The 21,036-nt window shown below is 37.4% G+C and overlaps 1 protein-coding gene across 2 annotated transcripts in view; it reads left to right on the top strand.

Moving 5' to 3' along the window:
* The first annotated feature begins 207 nt into the window (after positions 1–207).
* The window catches only part of PTGFR (prostaglandin F receptor), a 54,270-nt gene continuing 33,441 nt past the window's right edge, over positions 208–21,036 (top strand). Inside the window, exon 1 of one of the 2 annotated variants that reach the window (XM_007458705.1) lies at positions 208–1,078. In XM_007458705.1, coding sequence (XP_007458767.1) covers positions 281–1,078 — 798 coding nt within the window. In that variant the 5' untranslated portion in view covers positions 208–280. The remainder of the gene's footprint in view (positions 1,079–21,036) is intronic. The other variant, XM_007458706.1, reaches the window with a different exon arrangement.

The following is a 21,036-nucleotide window of genomic DNA, read 5'->3' as shown; positions in this document are numbered from 1 at the left end:
CAAGGGGTCTCAATTCTGGTAGCTTCTTTACCTTGAAAATGAAATGTGGAACTGCAGGCAGATGTGTGCTGTTTTCAGTATGATGCAACCTTTCTCATGACAGGCCAGATAAATCTGATTCCCACCACAGGGTGCTGGGGTTCTTTGGCCTTCAATGTCAGATGAACAGTTATCCAGGGCTCATAATTTCTCTGTCTTTATGCTACAGATCTCTGGACCGCAAGCCTGCACTGTTTTGAGAGGGAGATGACTTGAGTGGCCAGCTCTTATCTCCACAACAATGTCCACGAACAATTCCAAACAGCCAGTGTCTCCTGCAGCTGGGCTCCTTTCAAATACAACTTGCCAAATGGAAGAAGAGCTTTCAATATCTTTTTCGATAACCTTCATGACAGTGGGAATCTTATCAAACAGCCTTGCTATTGCTATTCTCATGAAGGCATACCAGAGATTTAGACAGAAGTATAAGTCATCGTTTTTGCTTTTAGCTAGTGCTCTGGTAATCACAGATTTCTTTGGGCACCTCATCAATGGAGCTATAGCAGTCTTTGTATATGCTTCTGATAAAGACTGGATCCATTTTGACAAATCAAACGTCCTTTGCAGTATTTTTGGTATCTGCATGGTATTCTCTGGTCTGTGCCCACTTTTTCTAGGCAGTGTGATGGCCATTGAGCGATGTATTGGAGTCACCCAACCAATATTTCACTCTACGAAAATTACATCCAAACATGTTAAAATGATGTTGAGTGGAGTGTGCTTTTTTGCTGTTTTCGTAGCTTTGCTACCCATCCTTGGGCATCGTGACTATAAAATTCAAGCGTCGAAGACCTGGTGTTTCTACAAAACAGATCACATCAAAGACTGGGAAGATAGGTTTTATCTTTTACTTTTTTCATTTCTGGGGCTCCTAGCCCTTGGTATTTCATTTTTTTGCAATGCCATCACAGGAATTTCACTTTTAAGAGTTAAATTTAAAAGTCAGCAGCACAGACAAGGCAGGTCTCATCATTTTGAAATGGTCATCCAGCTCCTGGGTATAATGTGTGTCTCCTGCGTTTGCTGGAGTCCGTTTCTGGTAAGGACCTATGGTTTTGACAATTTTTGCTTTGTTCAGTTAATCGATATTCAATACAAGGTTTCTTGTCTTTTCAAAGTTGGTAGTCCTGATGGGCAATGCTGTTTCATCTTTTCAATGCTGGAACTTACTTCTACTCAGAACTTACTTTAGTTCTCAGCTCTGGCTTAGAATTAAGCTATTTATGACATAGATGGTTATTTCCCCACAAGCCCAGAATTAAAAGAAATATCTCCCTAAACAATTCTAAACATAGTGTTACCTGTTGCAGTGTGGTATAAAGTAATTTTCACAGAAGTAACATAGTTTTAATATACTGAATATGATTAGTTTCTAAAATGTGAAAAAAATGGCTATAAAACAATATTAGAATGGACTCCAGTAAGTCTTGATAGAAAATCACATGGACTTATAATTTATAGACTGGCTGCTTCTCAACACACAATGACCAGGTCTCAGCTTGCAAAGGGAGGTGATGGGTTGAGAAGTTCACTAACCCAGGTTGATAGTAATGCAGGGAGGGGTATGATTGGCAGGAGAGCCAGGGATTCTTCTCTTATCATTTCATTCCTTCCTCCTTTTCAATTTAGCCAGCAGCTATATTTAACATCTTGGTATTTTTATTTGGAAATGACGGCTAAGTTTAAAGAATTAGCAACAAACATAAATCATGTATATGACTTTCTAGGTAGAAGACAAAATACTTATGATTGATAAGTATGACCATAACTCTCTCCAACAGTTTACATTATGATGGAAAAAGTGATAACATACAACGAAAGAGAAAACATCCTTCTGTATGTAGCTCCTGATGGCAGTAAAGATTATTTTCATCCCTTTTTCTGTACCAGTGGGGAAACAGATTGGTATCCAAACATAGTAATACAGGTGATACCCAGGTAGAGGTAAAGCAAAAGAGTGAGACAAAGGTAGACATAACACAAAGGTCATGGCACACCTTGCATCGTGTTATGCAGGTGCTTGTTAATAATGCAGTTCTTCTAGGCCCGCTTAGGTCCATTGTCCAAGAACTGTTGCCAGTAGAGTTTTAATAAACAATCCTGATGGTCCTGGTGAACAGAAAAGTCTTTGAGAGCTGTTGCTGCAGACAGATCCTATGGTAGTGGATTTTATTCTGCAAAAAGAATTCTACTTTTAAAATATTTATTGGGCTTCCATGGTGGCGCAGTAGTTGAGAGTCCACCTGCCGATGCAGGGGACACAGGTTCGTGCCCCGATCTGGGAGGATCCCACATGCTGCGGAGCGACTGGGCCCGTGAGCCATGGCTGCTGCTGCGCGTCCAGAGCCTGTGCTCCGCAACGGGAGAGGCCACAACAGTGAGAGGCCCGTGAACCGCAAAAAAAAAAAAAAAAAAAAAATTATTTCTATCCCTGTTATTTCCTCACAATTTGAATTTGGCTTCTGGAATTTTTGTATCATTTAAATATTTTTTTCGTGATGTTCCAGAACTGGTCCTAGGGGCCCAACCGAGGAGAGGATAGGCTACATCTGTCAATGGCAAGTCAACGTTTTGAGGCTGGCTTATTGTCAATTTAGGAGGCCTTGGGTAACCCCAGTTAGGGGTCTCATCTGAGCTCATAGTTCAGTTGTTTCAATCTGAATAGCAGAGATGAGTTCTATCAACACTTCGAGTCATTGCAGTGTTCATTCTTAGAGAGTTTAATTTATGCTAATTGACAAAGGAAATTCCCTTAGAGTAATGCTCTTCTTCTTAAACTTTTAAATAGAGTAGCATTTTAAAATAAACAGTGAGTCTGAGCAAAAACGAAATTAATTTGAGGGTTGGAAAGGGAATACTAAGAAAGGGAGAAAAGAGGTAGCTGAAAATATTTTTAAAAAATGTAAAAATGAAGGTCCTAGCTCTGGAGAAAACCAGAAAACCATGAAATAGTGAACTTAATGAGAGAGAGATAATCTGGACAACTGGGCTAATCACTGGTGTTTTGGTTTTTGCTTGTTCTGTCACCTTTAAAATTCTACTTAGTTCTGGCTTTTGACTTTGAGAAATAGGAGTTATAGGTTAACTACTGTAAGGGAATGGAAAGTAACAAAATTTCATCCTCACCATGGATATTTTGAATTTATGTTTTTCTCTAATTTCTTTTCCTGAATTTTTGGTTTTCTTTACTGTTAAAATAGATATTACAATTTAATTCATATTTTGAACATATTTCCTAGTGGAATATAATTTTATTTTTGTGAAACATTTTCTGAGGTCTGCGTTCTATTTAACTGTGAATTATTGCTACACCTATGACACGAATGTATCAATACTTCTAAAATGCTTTTTAGTGTGGAAAATTATTTCTGCTTTAAATGTGTAGTAGGTCTACCACAGATACCCCTTGCTGGATTGATGTTTTAAGTTGTTTCAAGCATTATTTTCAGTTTCTCTTGTGGAGTCTTGGGTCTTCATGGCAAGTTCTGGCTGAAGGATTTATAACTTGTAGCCTGGACATAAGTGCCCTGCACATTACATTAAGACCACCAGACAGCTCTAAATGCAACCTGAGTGAAAAACCCAGGCTTGGGAATGCCAGAATAACACCCAACACTGATTCCTCTGTTGAACCATTTCTCCTTTATCACCTAAGTGCCCAGGAGGAACTGCATAGGTATTAATGACTGAGCCATATTCTCCACCCTATATTTTAAAAGCTTCTTAGTTTAAAAAATATCTTTGAAACCAAGCTTCTAAATTCCCATAGATGCACTATAATTGTGACATCTTCCATGTCAATGGCCTACTTTACACCATGTGCCTTCTCTCTATGATTGGTGAGGATGAAATGTTGGATTTGTCATTTGAGTGAACATCTGAAGACACTCTTTGACCTGTGTTCACTGTCATTTTCAAGCCTCAAACTGGAATGGGGTACAGGTGCATACACTAAAAGGAGGAAGTGAGTAATGCGGATGATGGTGTCTGGGTTTGGCAGGATTTACTGCATCAAGACATCAATAGTGGCATAATTTCTAAAACTTTAAAAATTTGTAGCTGATGAAAAGAGGGATACTTTATTAAGTTTGATGATTGACTTTAATACAAAGGTAAGATGATCATGATGTTTGTTAGAAATCTCTCTCTCTTTTAATAGACTTAATTTTTCTTGAGTAGTTTTGGGTTTACAGAAAAATGAGTGGAAAACACAGAGTTCACATATAGCTCCTCATGTCTCCACCCCTCCACCCCCCAGTCATCCTTATTATTAACATCTTGCACTGATGTAGTACATTCGTTACAATCGATGAGCCAATACTTGTACATTATTATTGACTAAAGTCTGTAGTTTACATTAGGGTTCTCCTTATGTTGTACAGTGTGTGGGTTTTGACAATTTATATTGACATGTGTCCACAATTACAGTATCGTATAGAATAGTTTCACCACCCTAAAAATCCCCTATGGCATTTTTTTTTAATTTAATGTTTGTTTTTTATTTTCCCACAAAGGGGAAAGTGTGTGTGTGTGTGGTGTGTGTGTGTGTGTGTGTGTGTGTGCGTGTGTGTATTTTCAGAACTGAAATTTAGAAATATAGTACAATTGTAATATTAGTTTAAAATATAACTTGTTAATGACTTAAAAGAATTTCAGTATCTGAATTTTATAGTTTTAAACATGGTTAACTCATATAAATTCATTTAATTACAATCCCAACTGAAAAATCCAGGAAAATACAATAGGTACTTATTAGCTTACAATTCCATTTAGCAACAAGTTAATACAAAAATCTTTGAGAGTCAAATGGCAATTATAAAATTGTCTTGCATGCATTCTAGGTAAATCACTTTTTCCAAATAAATCTTGAAGATTTTTTCTGATGTTTCTAGAGTGATGGGGAAAAAGAAGACATTTAGCAGCACTTCTAAGTAACATTTCCTTAATAGTCTTTGCTTCTGTCTTTCTACAGGTACTGATTCTTTTTAATGTTCCATTTCTAGAATATGTAGTCCTAAAAGGATTTTATTATTATTGCTATGCTTATTTCACTAGTTTGGCAGAGCATTAAATACTTGTTGACTGCTTGACTGTAACTTAAGTAGTATGAATGTCAAGAGATTGGAAATGATTGACCAGAATGTGGATTCTGAGTTCTGTAGGTGAGCGTTAATTAAGCAGATATTGAAACCAAATGGTAATTTTTAATCTGTTCCTTAAGTCAGCAGCTGTCGAGTTATGACACAATTAAACTTCAGGGATCTTTTCTGGAAGGCTGTTTAGTTTGTTTACCTTCTCTTCAAGGGTAGAAGTTCATTTTGAATTGGGAAAAGAAGTATAAAGTATATGAAGAGAAAATGATATCTTATGTAGGTGAGTTTACCCAAGAAATGTGTTTTCTTGTGTAGGTAGTGTTTGAATTTGATTTTTCTAAGGTTGTTACTCTTCTGCTAGTATTTCTAGTCATATAGTTAAACATTTGGTCACTAAGATGTTTGTCAGATATAAATCAAAAAACGAACGGTTAATTGAATGCTACTGAATTACTAAAGGTATTGACATCAAATGACCAGGTCTTACAGGGCTAGTGGCAAATGATGGAACAACACAACACAATAGAACATTTTGACTACTAGCGAAGATTGCTTTCTTTGAGAGGCTGGCTCTCATTATCATATGTAAGACCTGTGTAATGGAAATCTGTGTACGTGTCTTGTGCACCTGCCTGTACACCGAAAGGATGGTGAACAGATGTATAGTTACATGCTTCAAGTGAAAAGAAAAATACAGAAAATGTATAAATATGTATATACATAATGTGTACATGTTTGAATTATTTCCCAAACTAAAAAAATTAACTAATTTTTAAATTAGTTAAAAAATTTAACTAATTAGACCCATCATTGGATCTAGTTGTACCAAATAAAAAGGGCTTCGAATGGGTTTCATTCTAAAATTAAAAACAAAATGGACTCTCACTCTCATATAGTTTTATGTCAGAACTTTTTGGTTATTCTTGCACTGCTGCTGATCTTAGAGGCGATTTGTCGGAAATTGTTTTAACTGGTTTCCTTTGTGAAGTGGGAGTGCTCCCTGGTTTGGAATGCGGAAGCAGCAATCATGATGTCTGGAGAAAGGACTGGTAAGACTTAGGTTCTACTTTTAGGAAATTCGTAAACAGCTCAGACTCATGCAGCTCAAAATTCATATCCAGACGAAAAGGTATGTTTCAGAGATACATTAAGTGAGTTTCCATGATGGGAATTCAGGCTGCTTTTGTGTTTGGGTGCACATGGAGTACGTGGTGTGAGGTCAGTGGCGGGAGCTGGCAGAGGAGCGGTTCTGAGAGATTTGGGAACATATTCCTGTCCCTGAAGCCTTGGTGTTCTCTTGCCTGGAGTACTTTCCTCCTGACATCCATGGGGCTCTCCCCCAACTCCTCTCTTACACATCATGTTGTCTAGGTAGTCTATCTTACAAAGTCCCCTTTCTCTTCTCTCCTCCGTTGCTCTGCCTTATTTACTCTCATAGCACTTAGCAGTATTCGATAACATGGGGTACATTTCTCTGTTTATTTGGTTGTTTCTTGGCTTCTGCCTCTAGCATGTAAGCTCCTTGAAGGAAGGGACCTCGATTATTGCTGCGTCCTCAGTTCTGAGACCAGTGCCTGGCACAGAGTTGAGCTCAGTAAGTATTTGCTAAATGAATCTCACATAAAGGAGGGCTCAGTGCGTAATGGCTCTCATTTCCACTTTGGACCCAGTCTGCTGATGAGGTCAGGACTTAATTGGTCGGCCTCGGGAATACTTCCAATACTTTGAATTGGGATTTGGATTGGAGAAGTCCAAGAGGGGAATGTGTGTTCAGAGGTTCCCCAGGAGTATTAGTTGGAAATGGTGTCCTGGAGAATCCTGAACATTCTACAATTTGCATCTGGTGCTAGAATTTAGGAATTTTGTCAGCATGATGGATAAACTAGGAATGATATTATTTTGTTACGATGTTTACATGCCAATTTCCTCTGTTAGTCTCAATGGTCCTTGGTAGCTAGGAGCTATATTACTGGTTTGTGTTTTAGTTTCTACAAGTAGTAGGTCATAAACCAATGTTTACTGAATGAATGAACTAAGGAACCAAATATTAAATACAAAGTATTGAAGGCAAAGGAAACAATTAAGTGATATAACTTATTCATAGTTATTTTTGCCCCATTATTATCTTTAGCACCACCTTTTTCTCTACATGCACACATTTTTTCTCCCAAAATGTATGTATTTTTTATTGGTGTTTTATCTTTGAGGGGGTCACTTCAGGAGACAGAAGGAAAAAATTTCTTTGAGTAAAGACCTGCAGGTACTGGTTGTACATTGTCATAAACAAAATCTCCATAGTAAATGTTGAAATTTCTCTATAAAATGGGCTTGCTTACCTCAAGCCTTTGCCAGCTGATTGAGTGACTACATGACTCAATTTGTATTGCTAATCAGACTAAAAGATTGAGTAGGTCTTATATTCATGGAGGATTAATTCTCAGAGAACTCCAACAGACCTGCTTAGGAGACACTGGTGCCCCACCCAGATCCCCTTTGGGGTGAGTTGTGCCCCTGGGGAAAGTACCCTCAGCCAAGGGAGCTGCCTTGCCCGTGGTTGTGCCCCCCTCTCTTTGGTCATTCTGTGTACAGTGACAGGTGGGTGTGGGGATCCAAAGCACGTACCCCCTTGCGTCATTTGGGACATTTCTGAAGGTTCATATGTGCTTCAGAGCTTGTAGCTCCATTCTAGCTCTGCTTCTCCCTGTGCCAAGTCCTACTTTCCTCATCACCTCACTGTGCTCAGAAAAATGCCCGCATGTAGATCTCTGTCTCAAAGTCTGCTTCCCGCAGAATCCGGTTTAGGACCATTTTCTAGAAGTCCATTTGTTCACACATTATCTAAATATAAAGTATATTACACACAGGTTTACAGTGTGATTTGGTAAATATATTGAGTTATGAGTAGGCCTTTAGAATTGAACTCATTTGAGTATATGATCTCCCTTCATGGAAAAGTATGGTGCAAAATTGGACCAAATGTCAATCAATTAAAAAAAGACACTGCTAGGTTGAGAATTTACACAAAAGTCTGTTGATTTAGTTGTGCACGGTTGTCTGGAATACTCAGGTATTTTAAGTTTATTTACTCTTGGCAAAATATGGCTTCCTGTTTTTAAGGAGAGAGACATAAAAACGCCCAAAGATATCAGACATTGAGACGGCACTTACAAAACATTACTTGAATGATTCAAGTGTAAATGAATCAGAAACATGTGGATTAAATTTATACCCTCATGGCTCTAAAACTCTTCTGGCTTAATGTGTTTTGGGGTTTTAAATTAAGCCCCCAAACATTTCAAGAACAATTCAAGATGTTGATTTGCCCCAAATCTCTCTGGGTTGCCAGTTTTAACTTTATTTGCTTAGTCTCACCTTTACAGGAGGTATATAAAAATGCACTTGCATTTATGTTTGCTTTGGAAATCATTTGCAGCCACACCAGATTTTAACTGTTATTTCAATGCCATTTATCTGTATTTAGAGAAGATTTCATTCAATAGGAGAATTTTGTCTTTTGATATTTGCAAATATTACCTTTCAAAGCTTGTGTAAATTTGTCATTCTGTCAGTCCTCCGTCCTGGGTGTCAGGATGGTAATGCCACAGAGGAGTGGGTACAGTTGTGGCTTTATACAGACAGGGAGATGGTTTTTCTCACTCCTTCTAAGCTATTGAATCCCCAAATTAAATTCAGACTGTGAAATGCCAAAACAGAGTATGGGTGCGGTGTGATGGCAAAGGAGACAGAGACAACTGGATTGTGTAAAAGATTCCCTTTAGCTTTTAGTGCACAGTCCCAAATCAAGCGTTCCTTTTAGAATGCTCTAGTTATTTAAGTGCAGGCTGGGGACAGGGTCCCAGTCCCACCATCTTTCAGCTGTGACCTGGAGTTACTCTAAGCCAATTTTGTACATCTGTGAACTGATTATAAAAATAGATCTTACTTAAAAGTACCTCTGGAAAATATGATTTGTCCTCCTTACAATCTCATAACATAGTGATTGGCATACAGTAAATGCTCAACACAATCCCCAGATCCTCAAGCATCTATTGCTGTTATTGCCACCTGCCATCTCAATTAGAAATAGTCATCTGTGTTTAGTCCAGATGTTTTCCATTTCTCCTCTCTTGAGAAGGTTTGGTCACGCTGGGATCAGAAAACGTTCCTGAACAATGTCCCTCGTAGGTTCAGATTATTGTGCCTCATTTCACTGTCTCACCAGAAGTAAAGATGTTTCGTGCTAATCTTTCACATCTTATTTGAATTCAAATAATCTAATAATGTAGTATTATAATTATAATAATGTATTATATATTAACTTATACATTATTGAACCAAGCTAAAATTAGCAAAAACTATTGAGACTGTTATGTATAAAGTACTACTATTGGGGCTGTGCCCATTCCAGGAGTTAAAAGATAAAGCTTTTTCCTCGAAGAGCTGACAACTTAGTTGGAGTAAAAGATATACTCGAGGAGCTAAAATATTAGCTCAGTGTCATGTAGTAGTTAAGAGCCTGGGTTCACGTCCTGTTTCTTCTGGTTCCTGTGTGTCCCTAACCACTCTGTGCTTCAATTTCCTCACATGTAAAATAGGTAGAGTAATAGTATCGCTTCATTGGGTTGTTGTGAGGACTAAATAAATGAATAGATGTAAGTTAAAATAGTGCCTGACATAGTACCATATGCTTCAGTTATTATACTATTATCGTTATGTTGCTATTACTGGCAAATATTAACGCTGCCGACCAATAAAAGCCAACAAAAGATCATCTGTCAACAAGCTGATCAAAGGCACTTTTTAATTAGTTATTAAATGAATAAGGGTGCTATAGTAGGAAGCTGTTGCTTCCAATTTGGTGGTCCACAAGGAATTATTTGTCTACTTATTTGACAAACATTTATTGAGCACCTGCCAGGTGCCAGGCAGTGTTCTAGATGCAGAATAACAATCTCTGTGATTTAATTGGTCACTATATCTATGGCCTTAATTAACAGTATTTATAGAAAAGGAAAAAGGAAGACATATATAGAAAATTGAAATATGAAGATATTTGATTATAATTTATGTTAGAATAAAATAGCAGGTACATGTCAATCCCAAACTCCCCAACTATCCCTCTGCTGTGTTTAAAAAATAAATGCTTTTGCTTGAAAAAAATACAATAAAATAGCTATGGCAAAAAAAAAAAAAAAAGAGTAGCAGGCATACTGTTATGAATGTAGTGGATGAGATTATTTTTGATAACTTAAAAATATCTATAGCATATCATTTAGAAGGAAATATTACTGAAAAAAATTGTGATCCAAAGTCAAGTAATGTAAATTGTAAGGTAAAACAAGGAGAAAAGAGATAATAATGGATATAATTTTTAGAGATATAAAAGTGTACGAATAACAAACTCTTTAGTATTTGGGACAGGCTTGAACAAGATTAGAATACAGCAGGTTGTAATAAATTAATATTAGAAGCTAGAAGATTTTTCAAGTAATGAAATATGAGTAGTAGAAAAATTAAATCAGATAATAAAAATTTCATAATTCAAAGTAGTATTTTATACTATCTTTTGACAAGGGAAGTAACGCAGAATATAGAAGAGAAATAAATGTTGGTGAAAGGAAGCATCACAAAACCCAATAATTCCTTCCAAGAATTTAGGTTAAGAAAGTGTTAGCAAGGACTGAAGATAAAGAAAAGCAAGTTGCTATGAACATTAATAATATAAATGAAAATTAAAAAAAACATTTATTCTTTAATCTACTTGTTAATTTACTCACTGATTTATTCTTTGAGCAGGTTTTTACTGAACAAAAGGCTGGGTGTCTCTCCAGGTGGAGAGTAAAGCATAGAGACAGAGACATGACCTGGGAAAATTTTCCTGAGCCAAATTCTAGGAATCATATTTTCTAGCTCCTTCAATTTACCCACAACCTTTGTGCTCGCTCCTCCAATGTCTCTTATGTGCGTCCTCCTTTTCCTTTCCTTTCTTCTTTTAGTACGACATAAATAAAACTATTTGTCTTTTTCTGACCTTGCCTGGGAGCAGGGTAGAAGGTTAATTGCTTTAGTAATAGTGGAGGAACCTCTGGGCCCAAAGATGTATTAGTATTAAATAATAAATAATAACATTGCTGTAGCAGCAGCAGCAACAGTCATTGTTGCTATTACTTTGATTACATCTTCCCCTATTTTGCTTCTCGCATTTTTGTTCACGGCAGAGGACCAGAAAACAAGGAAAATAAAAACCACACAAATGACAGAGAGACGGAATGCAGGATGAGGAGCGAAGCAGGGATGAAGCAGCAAAGGCAGCAGAAAGCTGGCATATATAGGTGTGAGGGTGGAGAGGTGCTCTCATGTTATAGGAACTCTGTTGGAAAGGAAAGACCTCCCTTTATTTCCATGGGCATCTTATTCTTGTTAAGGAATATTAAATTTCATGTGTTATATTCCCTCAAGCTACTTTGAAATAATGCAATGTTTTCTTTAACTATAAAATTTTATTGTAAGAAAGTACAGCAAACTACAAATTAAAATTTCAAAAAATCTTCCAAATCTGACTACCCAGAGAAAAACACTATTAACATACTGGGTGCATCCTTTTACTCATCTGATACAGAATACATATTAGTTTAATTTCTTTGATTAACAGAGTGAACTCTTTTTCTTATATTATTGGGCATTATCTCCTTTCTTTTGTGAATGTGTGGGTATCTGTAAATGATTTTCAAGAACTTTTTGGATAACAAAGACCAGATAATGCTAATATATAAAAATAATTATAAAATCAATTGTTATAAAAGCAGTTGTTTTTCCATATTCATTGTTCGCCTTTTAACTTAGTATTTTAATTATGCAAGTAGTGAATGAATCAATAATTTCTTTTGTAGTTACTGCTTTCTGTTTCATGTTAAGAAATACTTTTTCAGGCTAAGATGACATTGGTATTCATTTCTTTTTTCTTCTAGCACTTTTGCTTTTTCACTTTTTTGTATTTATGTTTTTGATACATTCATAGTTTATGTTGGTTTAATTTGCAAGTTAATAACATGAATTTTCTTTTGAATAGTTAGCTAGTTATCCCAAATCATTTATTAAATGGTCTTTCTGCAGCTGTTCTAAATTCCTACCTTTATTATATATGAAATACTTAAATGTGTTTGGATCTTTCTATACTCTTTATTTCATCCTATTGATCTAAATTTAACTTTACATACAATTACCATTTTCTTCACATTTTACTTAGACTTGTGTTCAGTTTATCAATTACAATATAGAGTGTCCCCTTTTGTGATCATAATCGTTTTGAATAATAATTTTGTAGTTTTGTCATAACACAAAATTTGAAATTTTTCTTTTAAAATTAGTCTTTCCAGAGGGCTGTTTAGTTTAACAGTTTAAAAATGCCTTATATCCTTTGTCAGTTGCTTCACCACTGTAAAGCAATTATACTCCAATGAAGATGTTAAAAAAAAATGCCTTACATCAACTTACAAATCTTTCTGTTTTCAAGTTAGTTAACTTCTTGGTTTTTTTCTTTCTTTTTTTTTTTTTTTTTAGTTAACTTCTTATTATCAGATTTTGTAAATATCCCATGGGCATTTGAAAAGAATTTACATTCTTTTTTAAGTTACAAAGTTCAATACATAGGTATTAAATCAAGATTATTGGTAATAGAATCTTATTTTCTTATTATTCTTTCTAATTGTTCCATCAAATAATGTGTATGAGGGCTTCCCTGGTGGCGCAGTGGTTGAGAGTCCGCCTGCTGATGCAGGGGACACGTGTTCGTGCCCCGGTCCGGGAAGATCCCACATGCCGCGGAGTGGCTAGGCCCGTGAGCCATGGCCGCTGAGCCTGCACGTCTGGAGCCTGTGCTCCACAACGGGAGAGGCCACAGCAGTGGCGTACCGCAAGGAAAAAAAAAATGTGTATGAGAACTTGGAATTTTATTATATTTGTGTTTTGTTAGTTTATATTTGTATTTCTAATGGTTTTCATTGGATTTCGATGATTTAGATTTCAACATAATGTCATCGGGGTTAATTCATATCTGTTATATCTTTGTTGTAAATTATTCCTTTTATAAACATAAAGCAACCTTCCCTCTCACTTTTAAAACAGTTTGCCTTAAATTCTTCTTTATCTTATACTGAAGGTGAGCATTATTAGTGCAATGAAAGCAATAGATTTTTCGGGTATTTTGCATTTTGTTTGTGCATTTACTATTATTGGGATAGTCTAAGAATCTTTTTGTGCCATTCTTATTAATGGAATACAGCATCATCATAACATTCAAACAGAACAAGAAGAACTTTTCTCTCCCTCTCTGTCATGCCCCCAATACCTCTTGGCTGAGCTCTAGAATTCTGACATTGAAGAAAATACAACATGGGGAGTAAATTTTCTGATATTCTGTAGTCTGTATTTTGGTGGATGCTTTAGTTCTGCTAATTTGGGAAGCATGAAGTTGAATCAGAAGGGGGGTCAGTGAAAGGAAGAGCATGGCTAATTTCCAGTTTAGAAAGTAGGTCAGTTCTACCTGTTCCCCCGAATTTGTTACAGACCACAGTGGACCTCAGCACCTGTAACTGGCCTGTCCCTGCTCCAGGTTGTAGTTTGGAATTGCCCAAGACCTATGCACTAGGAAGAAACTTCTGAGAATATTTCTCCAACCCAGCATATCCTGTGGATAGGCTTAAATTAGAAATGCAGTCTTTGGGGAAAAGCCAGATTAGAATTGCATATAGAAAGAAAAAACTGTGTGAATGCCTTCTTTCTCCTCATTTCCTAATATGAAAGCTTATTTCCAAATTGCAACACAGAAGTAACAACACATATCTCTATCATTATGCTTGTGTTCAGTGCAGTGAACAGAAAATTAAGTTTCTGATACAGTTTAATATTTATATGCTTCTATAATGACATTTTTGTGACTGACCATTTCAGTGTCTCTCTCATATACTATTTCTGAATCAAAAAATGACCTGACATACAAAAGAGCTAAAAAAAAAATTCCATAGTCTTTATAATCTTTGCTAGCATGAGGTGGTTTTGAAGCTATTATAGGATGTGTGGTGATTGTTTTTTCCATTGAAAGTCCAAAGACAGCTAAGGCAGACTGTTTCTTAGTTCAAGGGAATATAAAGAATTGCTGTTTTCAGTGAAGAAAAAAAAAATACTAAGCAGTTCTAAATGCATGACATTTAGAGGACATCTTTGCCTTTCTATTTCATCTCTCTAAGCTTGTATCAGGCTCATCTGTGGATACGGATGCCAGGGCTAGCTTGCTAAAAGCATTCCTGGGTGATGGAGAAGACAACAGTATGTCTCAGAGTAATTTCCATTGTGTGCTATTGACCTTCTCCTGATTGCCCACTTTAGGTTTGTCTGTCTAAGATAAATGGTAGTAATATAAAAGCTAGCCTGCTTATTTCGATGGTTTTAGATTGACGTGGATTTCACGATTGATTTGGCAAGCCATTTTATATTTGTCTGTTACGATGAATGAATAACCAGCTTTACCTATATCGGTGCCCTTGTCTCGAATACCTGCTTTGAGTATGAATTGACTCAATCTATAACCACAGCGTTGGAGTCACCTTTCTCTTGGACTTCTTGGTTTGTTTTATGTGGTTGCCGAAAGCTCAAGTTTATGTCAATTCAACTCGCCCAGAGCTTATTTATCTGCTAAACAGGATAATGAGACAAGTAGGCAGTCAGTTAAAAATCATGCATCACAGTGATTTCTGAAGGATGCCCTGTATATTCAGGGCCTGAGCAGAGTAACAAAGCCTCGTGAGTCCTGAGGAGTTTCTTTGTTACCTCCCCCCCACTACCCACCCTTCTCCAACAGCCAAAACCAAAACGTTTCAGCTTGAAGGATGAAGGTGTGTATTCTGGAATTAAGCTCATTTTTCCTGTCCACTGAATGCCACTGGCATCTGTGGGAAACAGGAGCCTTCTTTGTGGTAGGTAGAGGGAGAAGTTTGGCCTCCCTATTCAGTGACAGGTTACCACCCAGCCTGAGGAGGGGATGGAGGAATTAATGTGCTAGCATGACTTTAAGTACAGGTGAATACAGTTCCTTAAATAATGCTTTTTTAATTAAAATCAGAACACTCATATATGAATGGTGATTAAGTAACTTAAGTATTTTTCCTTCCAAAATTTCTTGAAGAAAGTCTAATGTTTCATAAATGAAATGCTGAAATTGCATGGTTTAGCATGAAGTATAGTCAAATGTATATAAGGCTGGTGGCTAAAGATCATCTCTCTAGGAGAATATGTCGCTATAGCATGTTACACTGGTGCAAATCTGATTTTCTTTTTATTAGAGAAATTACAGTTCTGGAAGTCTTGATTTGTTTTTATTTATATCTAATGATTTTTTTCATGAAACCTGTTCTGATTATTCTAACCCACATTTATCTCTCTTTCTACGGATAAAGTATAGCATCAAATTCTATATAGTCATAAATTTGCACTACTTGTCTTGTGACTGTCTAATATCTCAAATGGACAGGGAGCCCCTAATGACAGAGTCAAGGCCATATGTTTCTACTCTATTTCTTGTGGTGCGTGGTACACTACTTGGCGAGGTTCAAGGAAAATGCAGCTCATCCATTAGAATCCTTTCATCACAAAAGAAATTAGTGAATGAAGCAACATCCTTATAATGATGGTTATTAAATGCATATGATGTCACATAAGGATTTTATTTTTAAATGTTAGTTTTGGAAAAAAGCAGTAAAGTTCTTGAAATGTAACTAGAAACTATAACTGTGGTGATCATTTTAAACATAAAGTTTTTGCCTAGAAATTTCATTTTGTAGTGTAAGAATTAATTAAAACCCCTCATCTATATAGCTCCTGCCATATGCCAGACAATGCTCTTAGCACTTTACAGATGTTAACTCACTGAATCCCTATTACCTTTTCAATTGTATATTTTTTCAGACATGGAAACTATTTACAATTCTGTATGTTCAGAAGGTTTACCCAAAGAATACAATCGTATTTTTGGACATTATTTGCATTTAGCTGGACATTATTTGCATTTAGCATCATGAGCAGTTGTAACATCACTGGCCATGTGTTACAATGCAAATTTTATATAGTTAAAGTTAAGGTATCTTCAGATTTAAGTCAAGATTCACAAAGAACAGCTCTGACATGAAAATATCTCAAAGACATTGAGATGGTTGTAATTTGTGAAGAAAGATGAACAGGATTAAAAGGAGGATTATTTTTGTACTCTACTATTTTTCTGACATAGGCCTGACTGGGAGTAAGTCTTTGAACAAATTTTTTTTTTTTTTTTTTTTGCGTTACGCGGGCATCTCACATTTGTGGCCTCCCCCATCGCGGAGCGCAGGCTCCGGACGCGCAGGCTCAGCGGCCATGGCTCACGGGCCCAGCCGCTCCGCGGCACGTGGGATCTTCCCAGACCGGGGCACGAACCCGTGTCCCCTGCATCGGCAGGCGGACTCTCAACCACTGCGCCACCAGGGAAGCCCTCTTTGAACAAATTTGCTAAAAAAGTCTGCCTTCAATAAATCAGAAAAAAAAAAAAATTGCTTCTCTTCTTCCTATTGATAATATCCTTAGTCTCCTACCTTTTCCTGCTGTCCCCAAGCTAAATGGTTCCTAATTTATCTAGGTAAATTAAAAAAAATAATAATAGCAGCTCTGTTAGTTGGTATTGAATATCAAGAATAGCGTGCCATGAAGAGCCAGTTTCAGAATTTTGATTACAGCAAAACAAACTTTTATCCTGAAAATGTGTTTATCTCTCAGTGAACAGCCTCTTTGTTCCAAATGTCTTGCAGTCATAACCAGGCATGTTTGCAGCTGGAAGAAGCCATCGCCCTTGATTTTTAGAGAGAGTTGAAGATATGGCCTTAGTGAAAATTCACGCTAAAAAAAACCTAAAATGCATCCGTAAATATAATGTGTTTAGAAATGTTCATTTATTCAATAAATATTTTTCTTAGAGCCTTTCATGTGTCAGAGACTGTTCTGTGTTCTAGGAGCATGGTGCTGGATAAGACAGGCAATATTCCCTCTTTTATGGAGGTTACATTCTTCTGAGGGTGGTGGTAGCCAGGGGTAGGGACTATTTGGGGGGGTGGGGAGAGAGAGAGAGAGAGAGAGAGAGGGAGAGAGAGGAAGAAGAAGTAAACAAAGAAATTAACAGAATGACTTCGTATAGCTGTATGTGCTATGACAGAGGGTGGGCTGGGCCTCTTTTAGATTGGATGGTCAGGGAAGGCCTCATGATGAGGTTAGCCCTGGATGACAAAAAGGAGTCAGCCACAAGAAGATATATGGGCAGGGTGGTCGGGTAGAGGGAACAACCAGCACAAAAAACTCAGTGGTGGGTATAAGCTTCTTTTAATGAGAAACAAAACCATTTGTTTTGGTTTACCTAACCACAGGTAAGGGTGGTAGCATTTGAGGATGGAGAGGAAGGCAAGGGTCAGATTTTCGAGGATGTTTTAGGTTACTCTGAGTTTGGATTAAATTAGGTTGAAATGCTTTCTTAACAAGAGAAAGATATCTGAAGTATGGCTTTAAAAGATCATTTTGGCTGCTACATAGAGAATGGATTACAACAGAGCAGGAATATAGCAGAAAGTTGTTTGAAAAATTTCATTTGAAATATAAGTAATGTATACATTGCTTTTCTGGAACTTATATTGGGAAGTAAGGCAAATAATAAATCACTATTAAATAAAGATTAGCTTGTGAGTAACAAAGGAAACACTTTCAAAACAATTCTCCTTAAGGCTTAAAATACAATTATATTGTGTGGCAAAAGTTTTAAAGGAAACATTTAGTTACATCTTATCTATTCTGCTTGGTTTATAATCTCAGTATATCTTTGCTGCCTTAGCAAAGGGCATTTTGATGAACATTCATTTGGTTGAAATATGCAATTATCCATCCTATTTTGCTTTTGAGATGAGGTTATTTGGCTCTCTTTTAAGTCTCTCTCTCTCTCTTTTTTTTTTTTTGCGTTTCGCAGGCCTCTCACTGTTGTGGTCAGAAGTGATTTTAGGCTTGTTACTGGCAGAACTGGTATTGGAACTCAGGTTTCTTTCTTTTTTTTTTAAGTTTTATTTTTATTATTTTTAAAATACGTATTTATTTATTTTGGCTGCACCGCATTTTAGTTGCCGCATGCGGTATCTTTAGTTGCAGCGTGCATGTGAGATTTAGTTCCCTGATGAGGGATTGTACTCGGGCCCCCTGCATTGGGAGAGTGGAGTCTTACCTACTAGGCCACCAGGGAAGTCCCTGGAACTCAGGATTCTTGATACCTAGTTTTTGTTGTCTTTATAAATCAGTTATACTTTCATATGTATGGTTTGAAGGATCAAATAGTCCTCCAAGGTTTGTTATAAACAATAGCATTGGGCGTCCCTGGTGGTGCTGTGGTTGAGAATCTGCCTGCTAATGCAGGGGACACGAGTTCGAGCCCTGGTCTGGGAAGATCCCACATGCCACGGAACAACTAGGCCCGTGAGCTACAACTACTGAGCCTGTGCGTCTGGAGCCTATGCTCCGCAACAAGAGAGGCTGCGATAGTGAGAGCCCGCGATGAAGAGTGGCCCCCGCTTGCCACAGCTAGAGAAAGCCCTTGCACAGAAACGAAGACCCAACACAGCCAAAAATAAACAAACAAACAAACAAACAAAAAAATAGCATTTTTTGAGGGTCTATACAGTATCCAAACAGTGTTTGAAAGTAATGATACAGTCCCGTCCAGTTGGTTTAAAACTTGTGTCTAAATTGTCATCAATGGCACATTGCAAGCAACAACATTAATAAAAGTATAACTGCAGAAAAGACAAACAAAAACAAACAAAAAATAGCATTCGGCTGCTCCACTCCCATCTAAAGTAATTGTACCAGGGCATTTACCATTAACATATATATATTATTTGGTACTGAATTATGTTCCTTTTATTTCTACTTTATAATACTTAGAACTGTTCCTAACCTATACATGTTTAAAATTATGTTTAATTTGCATTATTTGTAGATTATGGTTCAGAATGATAAAGGGATATTATGAAATAATTTTTATTTTAAAAAAAGGGAGCACTGGGTCTGACGTGACTGCGAACCCGAGGATAGGTGGGATGTGGTGGTGTGCAGCACAGGGGAAAACTTTGGTGGCAGGGAGCCTGGCATCTTGGAGAAACGGAAAAGGAGGCCATATATAGCTTGAGAGGAGAGGGAAAGGGAGAGATGTGTAGAATAAGGGATATATAGGGTGAGTTCAAGAGGGAGGTAGAGTCTGTGTTGGACCTTGTAGGAAGAAGCTTGGAGATTTGTTTGACTAGAACAAAAGCTGGGGTGTTGTGAGGTATGGAGTTGTTTGACCAAGCGAAATTATATCTGAAATGGACTTTAAAGATCATGTAATTTAACCATCCCATTTTACAAATAAGAAAATGAAAGTTAAGGGAAACTTCCCAAGGTAAAACAATTAGCAGATGAGCGGGAGCTTGAACTTGATGGTGTTAGTTCATTAGTTTGGGAGCATTTCAGGTTTTGAGCAAGAGAATTCCAAGATGGAGGAGATGGCTGGATGGCTGTGTGCAGGCTGGAGGTAGTGGGGAACGGTCATCTGCAAAGTCAGGCCCATGATTTTATCCTCTGGTTAAACAGAATCACTAAGTACGAGATCGTTCTTGACTTATGCTCAGTTATTTAATAGTTTTGTGTGTTAGTGTGCTTGTCTCCCCTTCTAGATAGTATGCCCTCTACTTTTACTTCCCATACATGCTGGCTCAATAATTTATTTTTAAGTAATGAGTTTTACACTTATGTTCCCCCAGCATCAGGATATAAATTGGGCCACCAGCTTACTAGAATCTTCATTTCATCTTCCTGCATTGACTTTTTACCTAGTTATATATTTTAGTTTAATAGAATAAATGGTTACCTGCAAAGATTAGTTCATGTTCTCTATAGCAAAGCTCTTCTCTAGCAACCGTACTTTAAAATAATACTGAAAATCAGGAAATAGGAACTCTGTGGTTGAGATCTTGTTCAGAAGATTTTTTTTTGCGTTTCGCAGGCCTCTCACTGTTGTGGCCTCTCCCGTTGCGGAGCACAGGCTCCAGACACACAGGCTCAGCAGCCATGGCTCACAGGCCCAGCCGCTCCGCGGCATGTGGGATCCTCCCGGACCGGGTCACGAACCCGTGTCCCCTCCTGCATCGGCAGGTGGACTCTCAACCACTGCGCCACCAGGGAAGCCCTAATTCTCTTTATTATTGTAATCTTTTTTGGTTTTGGTTTTGCACAGCTACACACACACACACACACACACACACACTCACACTCACAAATTTGATAACTCCATGCTTTAGTTACAAATGATTTTCTGTTTCTTGACCCTAGAACAGGGGTCCCCAACCCTTGGGCTGGGGACCGGTACCAGTCCGTGGCCTTTTAGGAACTGGGCCATACACAGGAGGTGAGCCAGTGAGTGAAGCTTCATCTGCTGCTCCCCAGCGCTTCCCATTGCTTGCATTACTGCCTGAACCATACCCCCTGCCATCTATGGAAAAATTGTCTTCCACGAAACCAGTCGCTGGTTCCAAAAATGTTGGGGACCACTGCTCTAGAGAAATCAGCTTTGAAATGCCCTAATAATTATTTTACAACAAAAGAAAAATGTTCAACCATTATTGTGTCTATGATAACAGTATGAAAGACACACATGTACATGCATTTCTAGGAGAGTGTGTATTACATGTCAGATGGACCATGGGCCAGGAATTTACATATCCCTTGTTTGGGGTTTTTAGGTTTTGACTCTGGAATTAAAAACATTTTTTTTTTTTTACTGTTGATTTTAATACTATAGTTCTCATTGTTTAAA

Source organism: Lipotes vexillifer, unplaced genomic scaffold (genome assembly GCF_000442215.2).
Source record: "Lipotes vexillifer unplaced genomic scaffold, Lipotes_vexillifer_v1.1 scaffold419, whole genome shotgun sequence".
In the NCBI taxonomy this organism is placed as follows: Eukaryota; Metazoa; Chordata; class Mammalia; order Artiodactyla; family Lipotidae; genus Lipotes; species Lipotes vexillifer.
The sequence above is the reverse complement of the archived record's forward strand: the minus strand, read 5'-3'. Positions and strand labels throughout refer to the sequence as shown.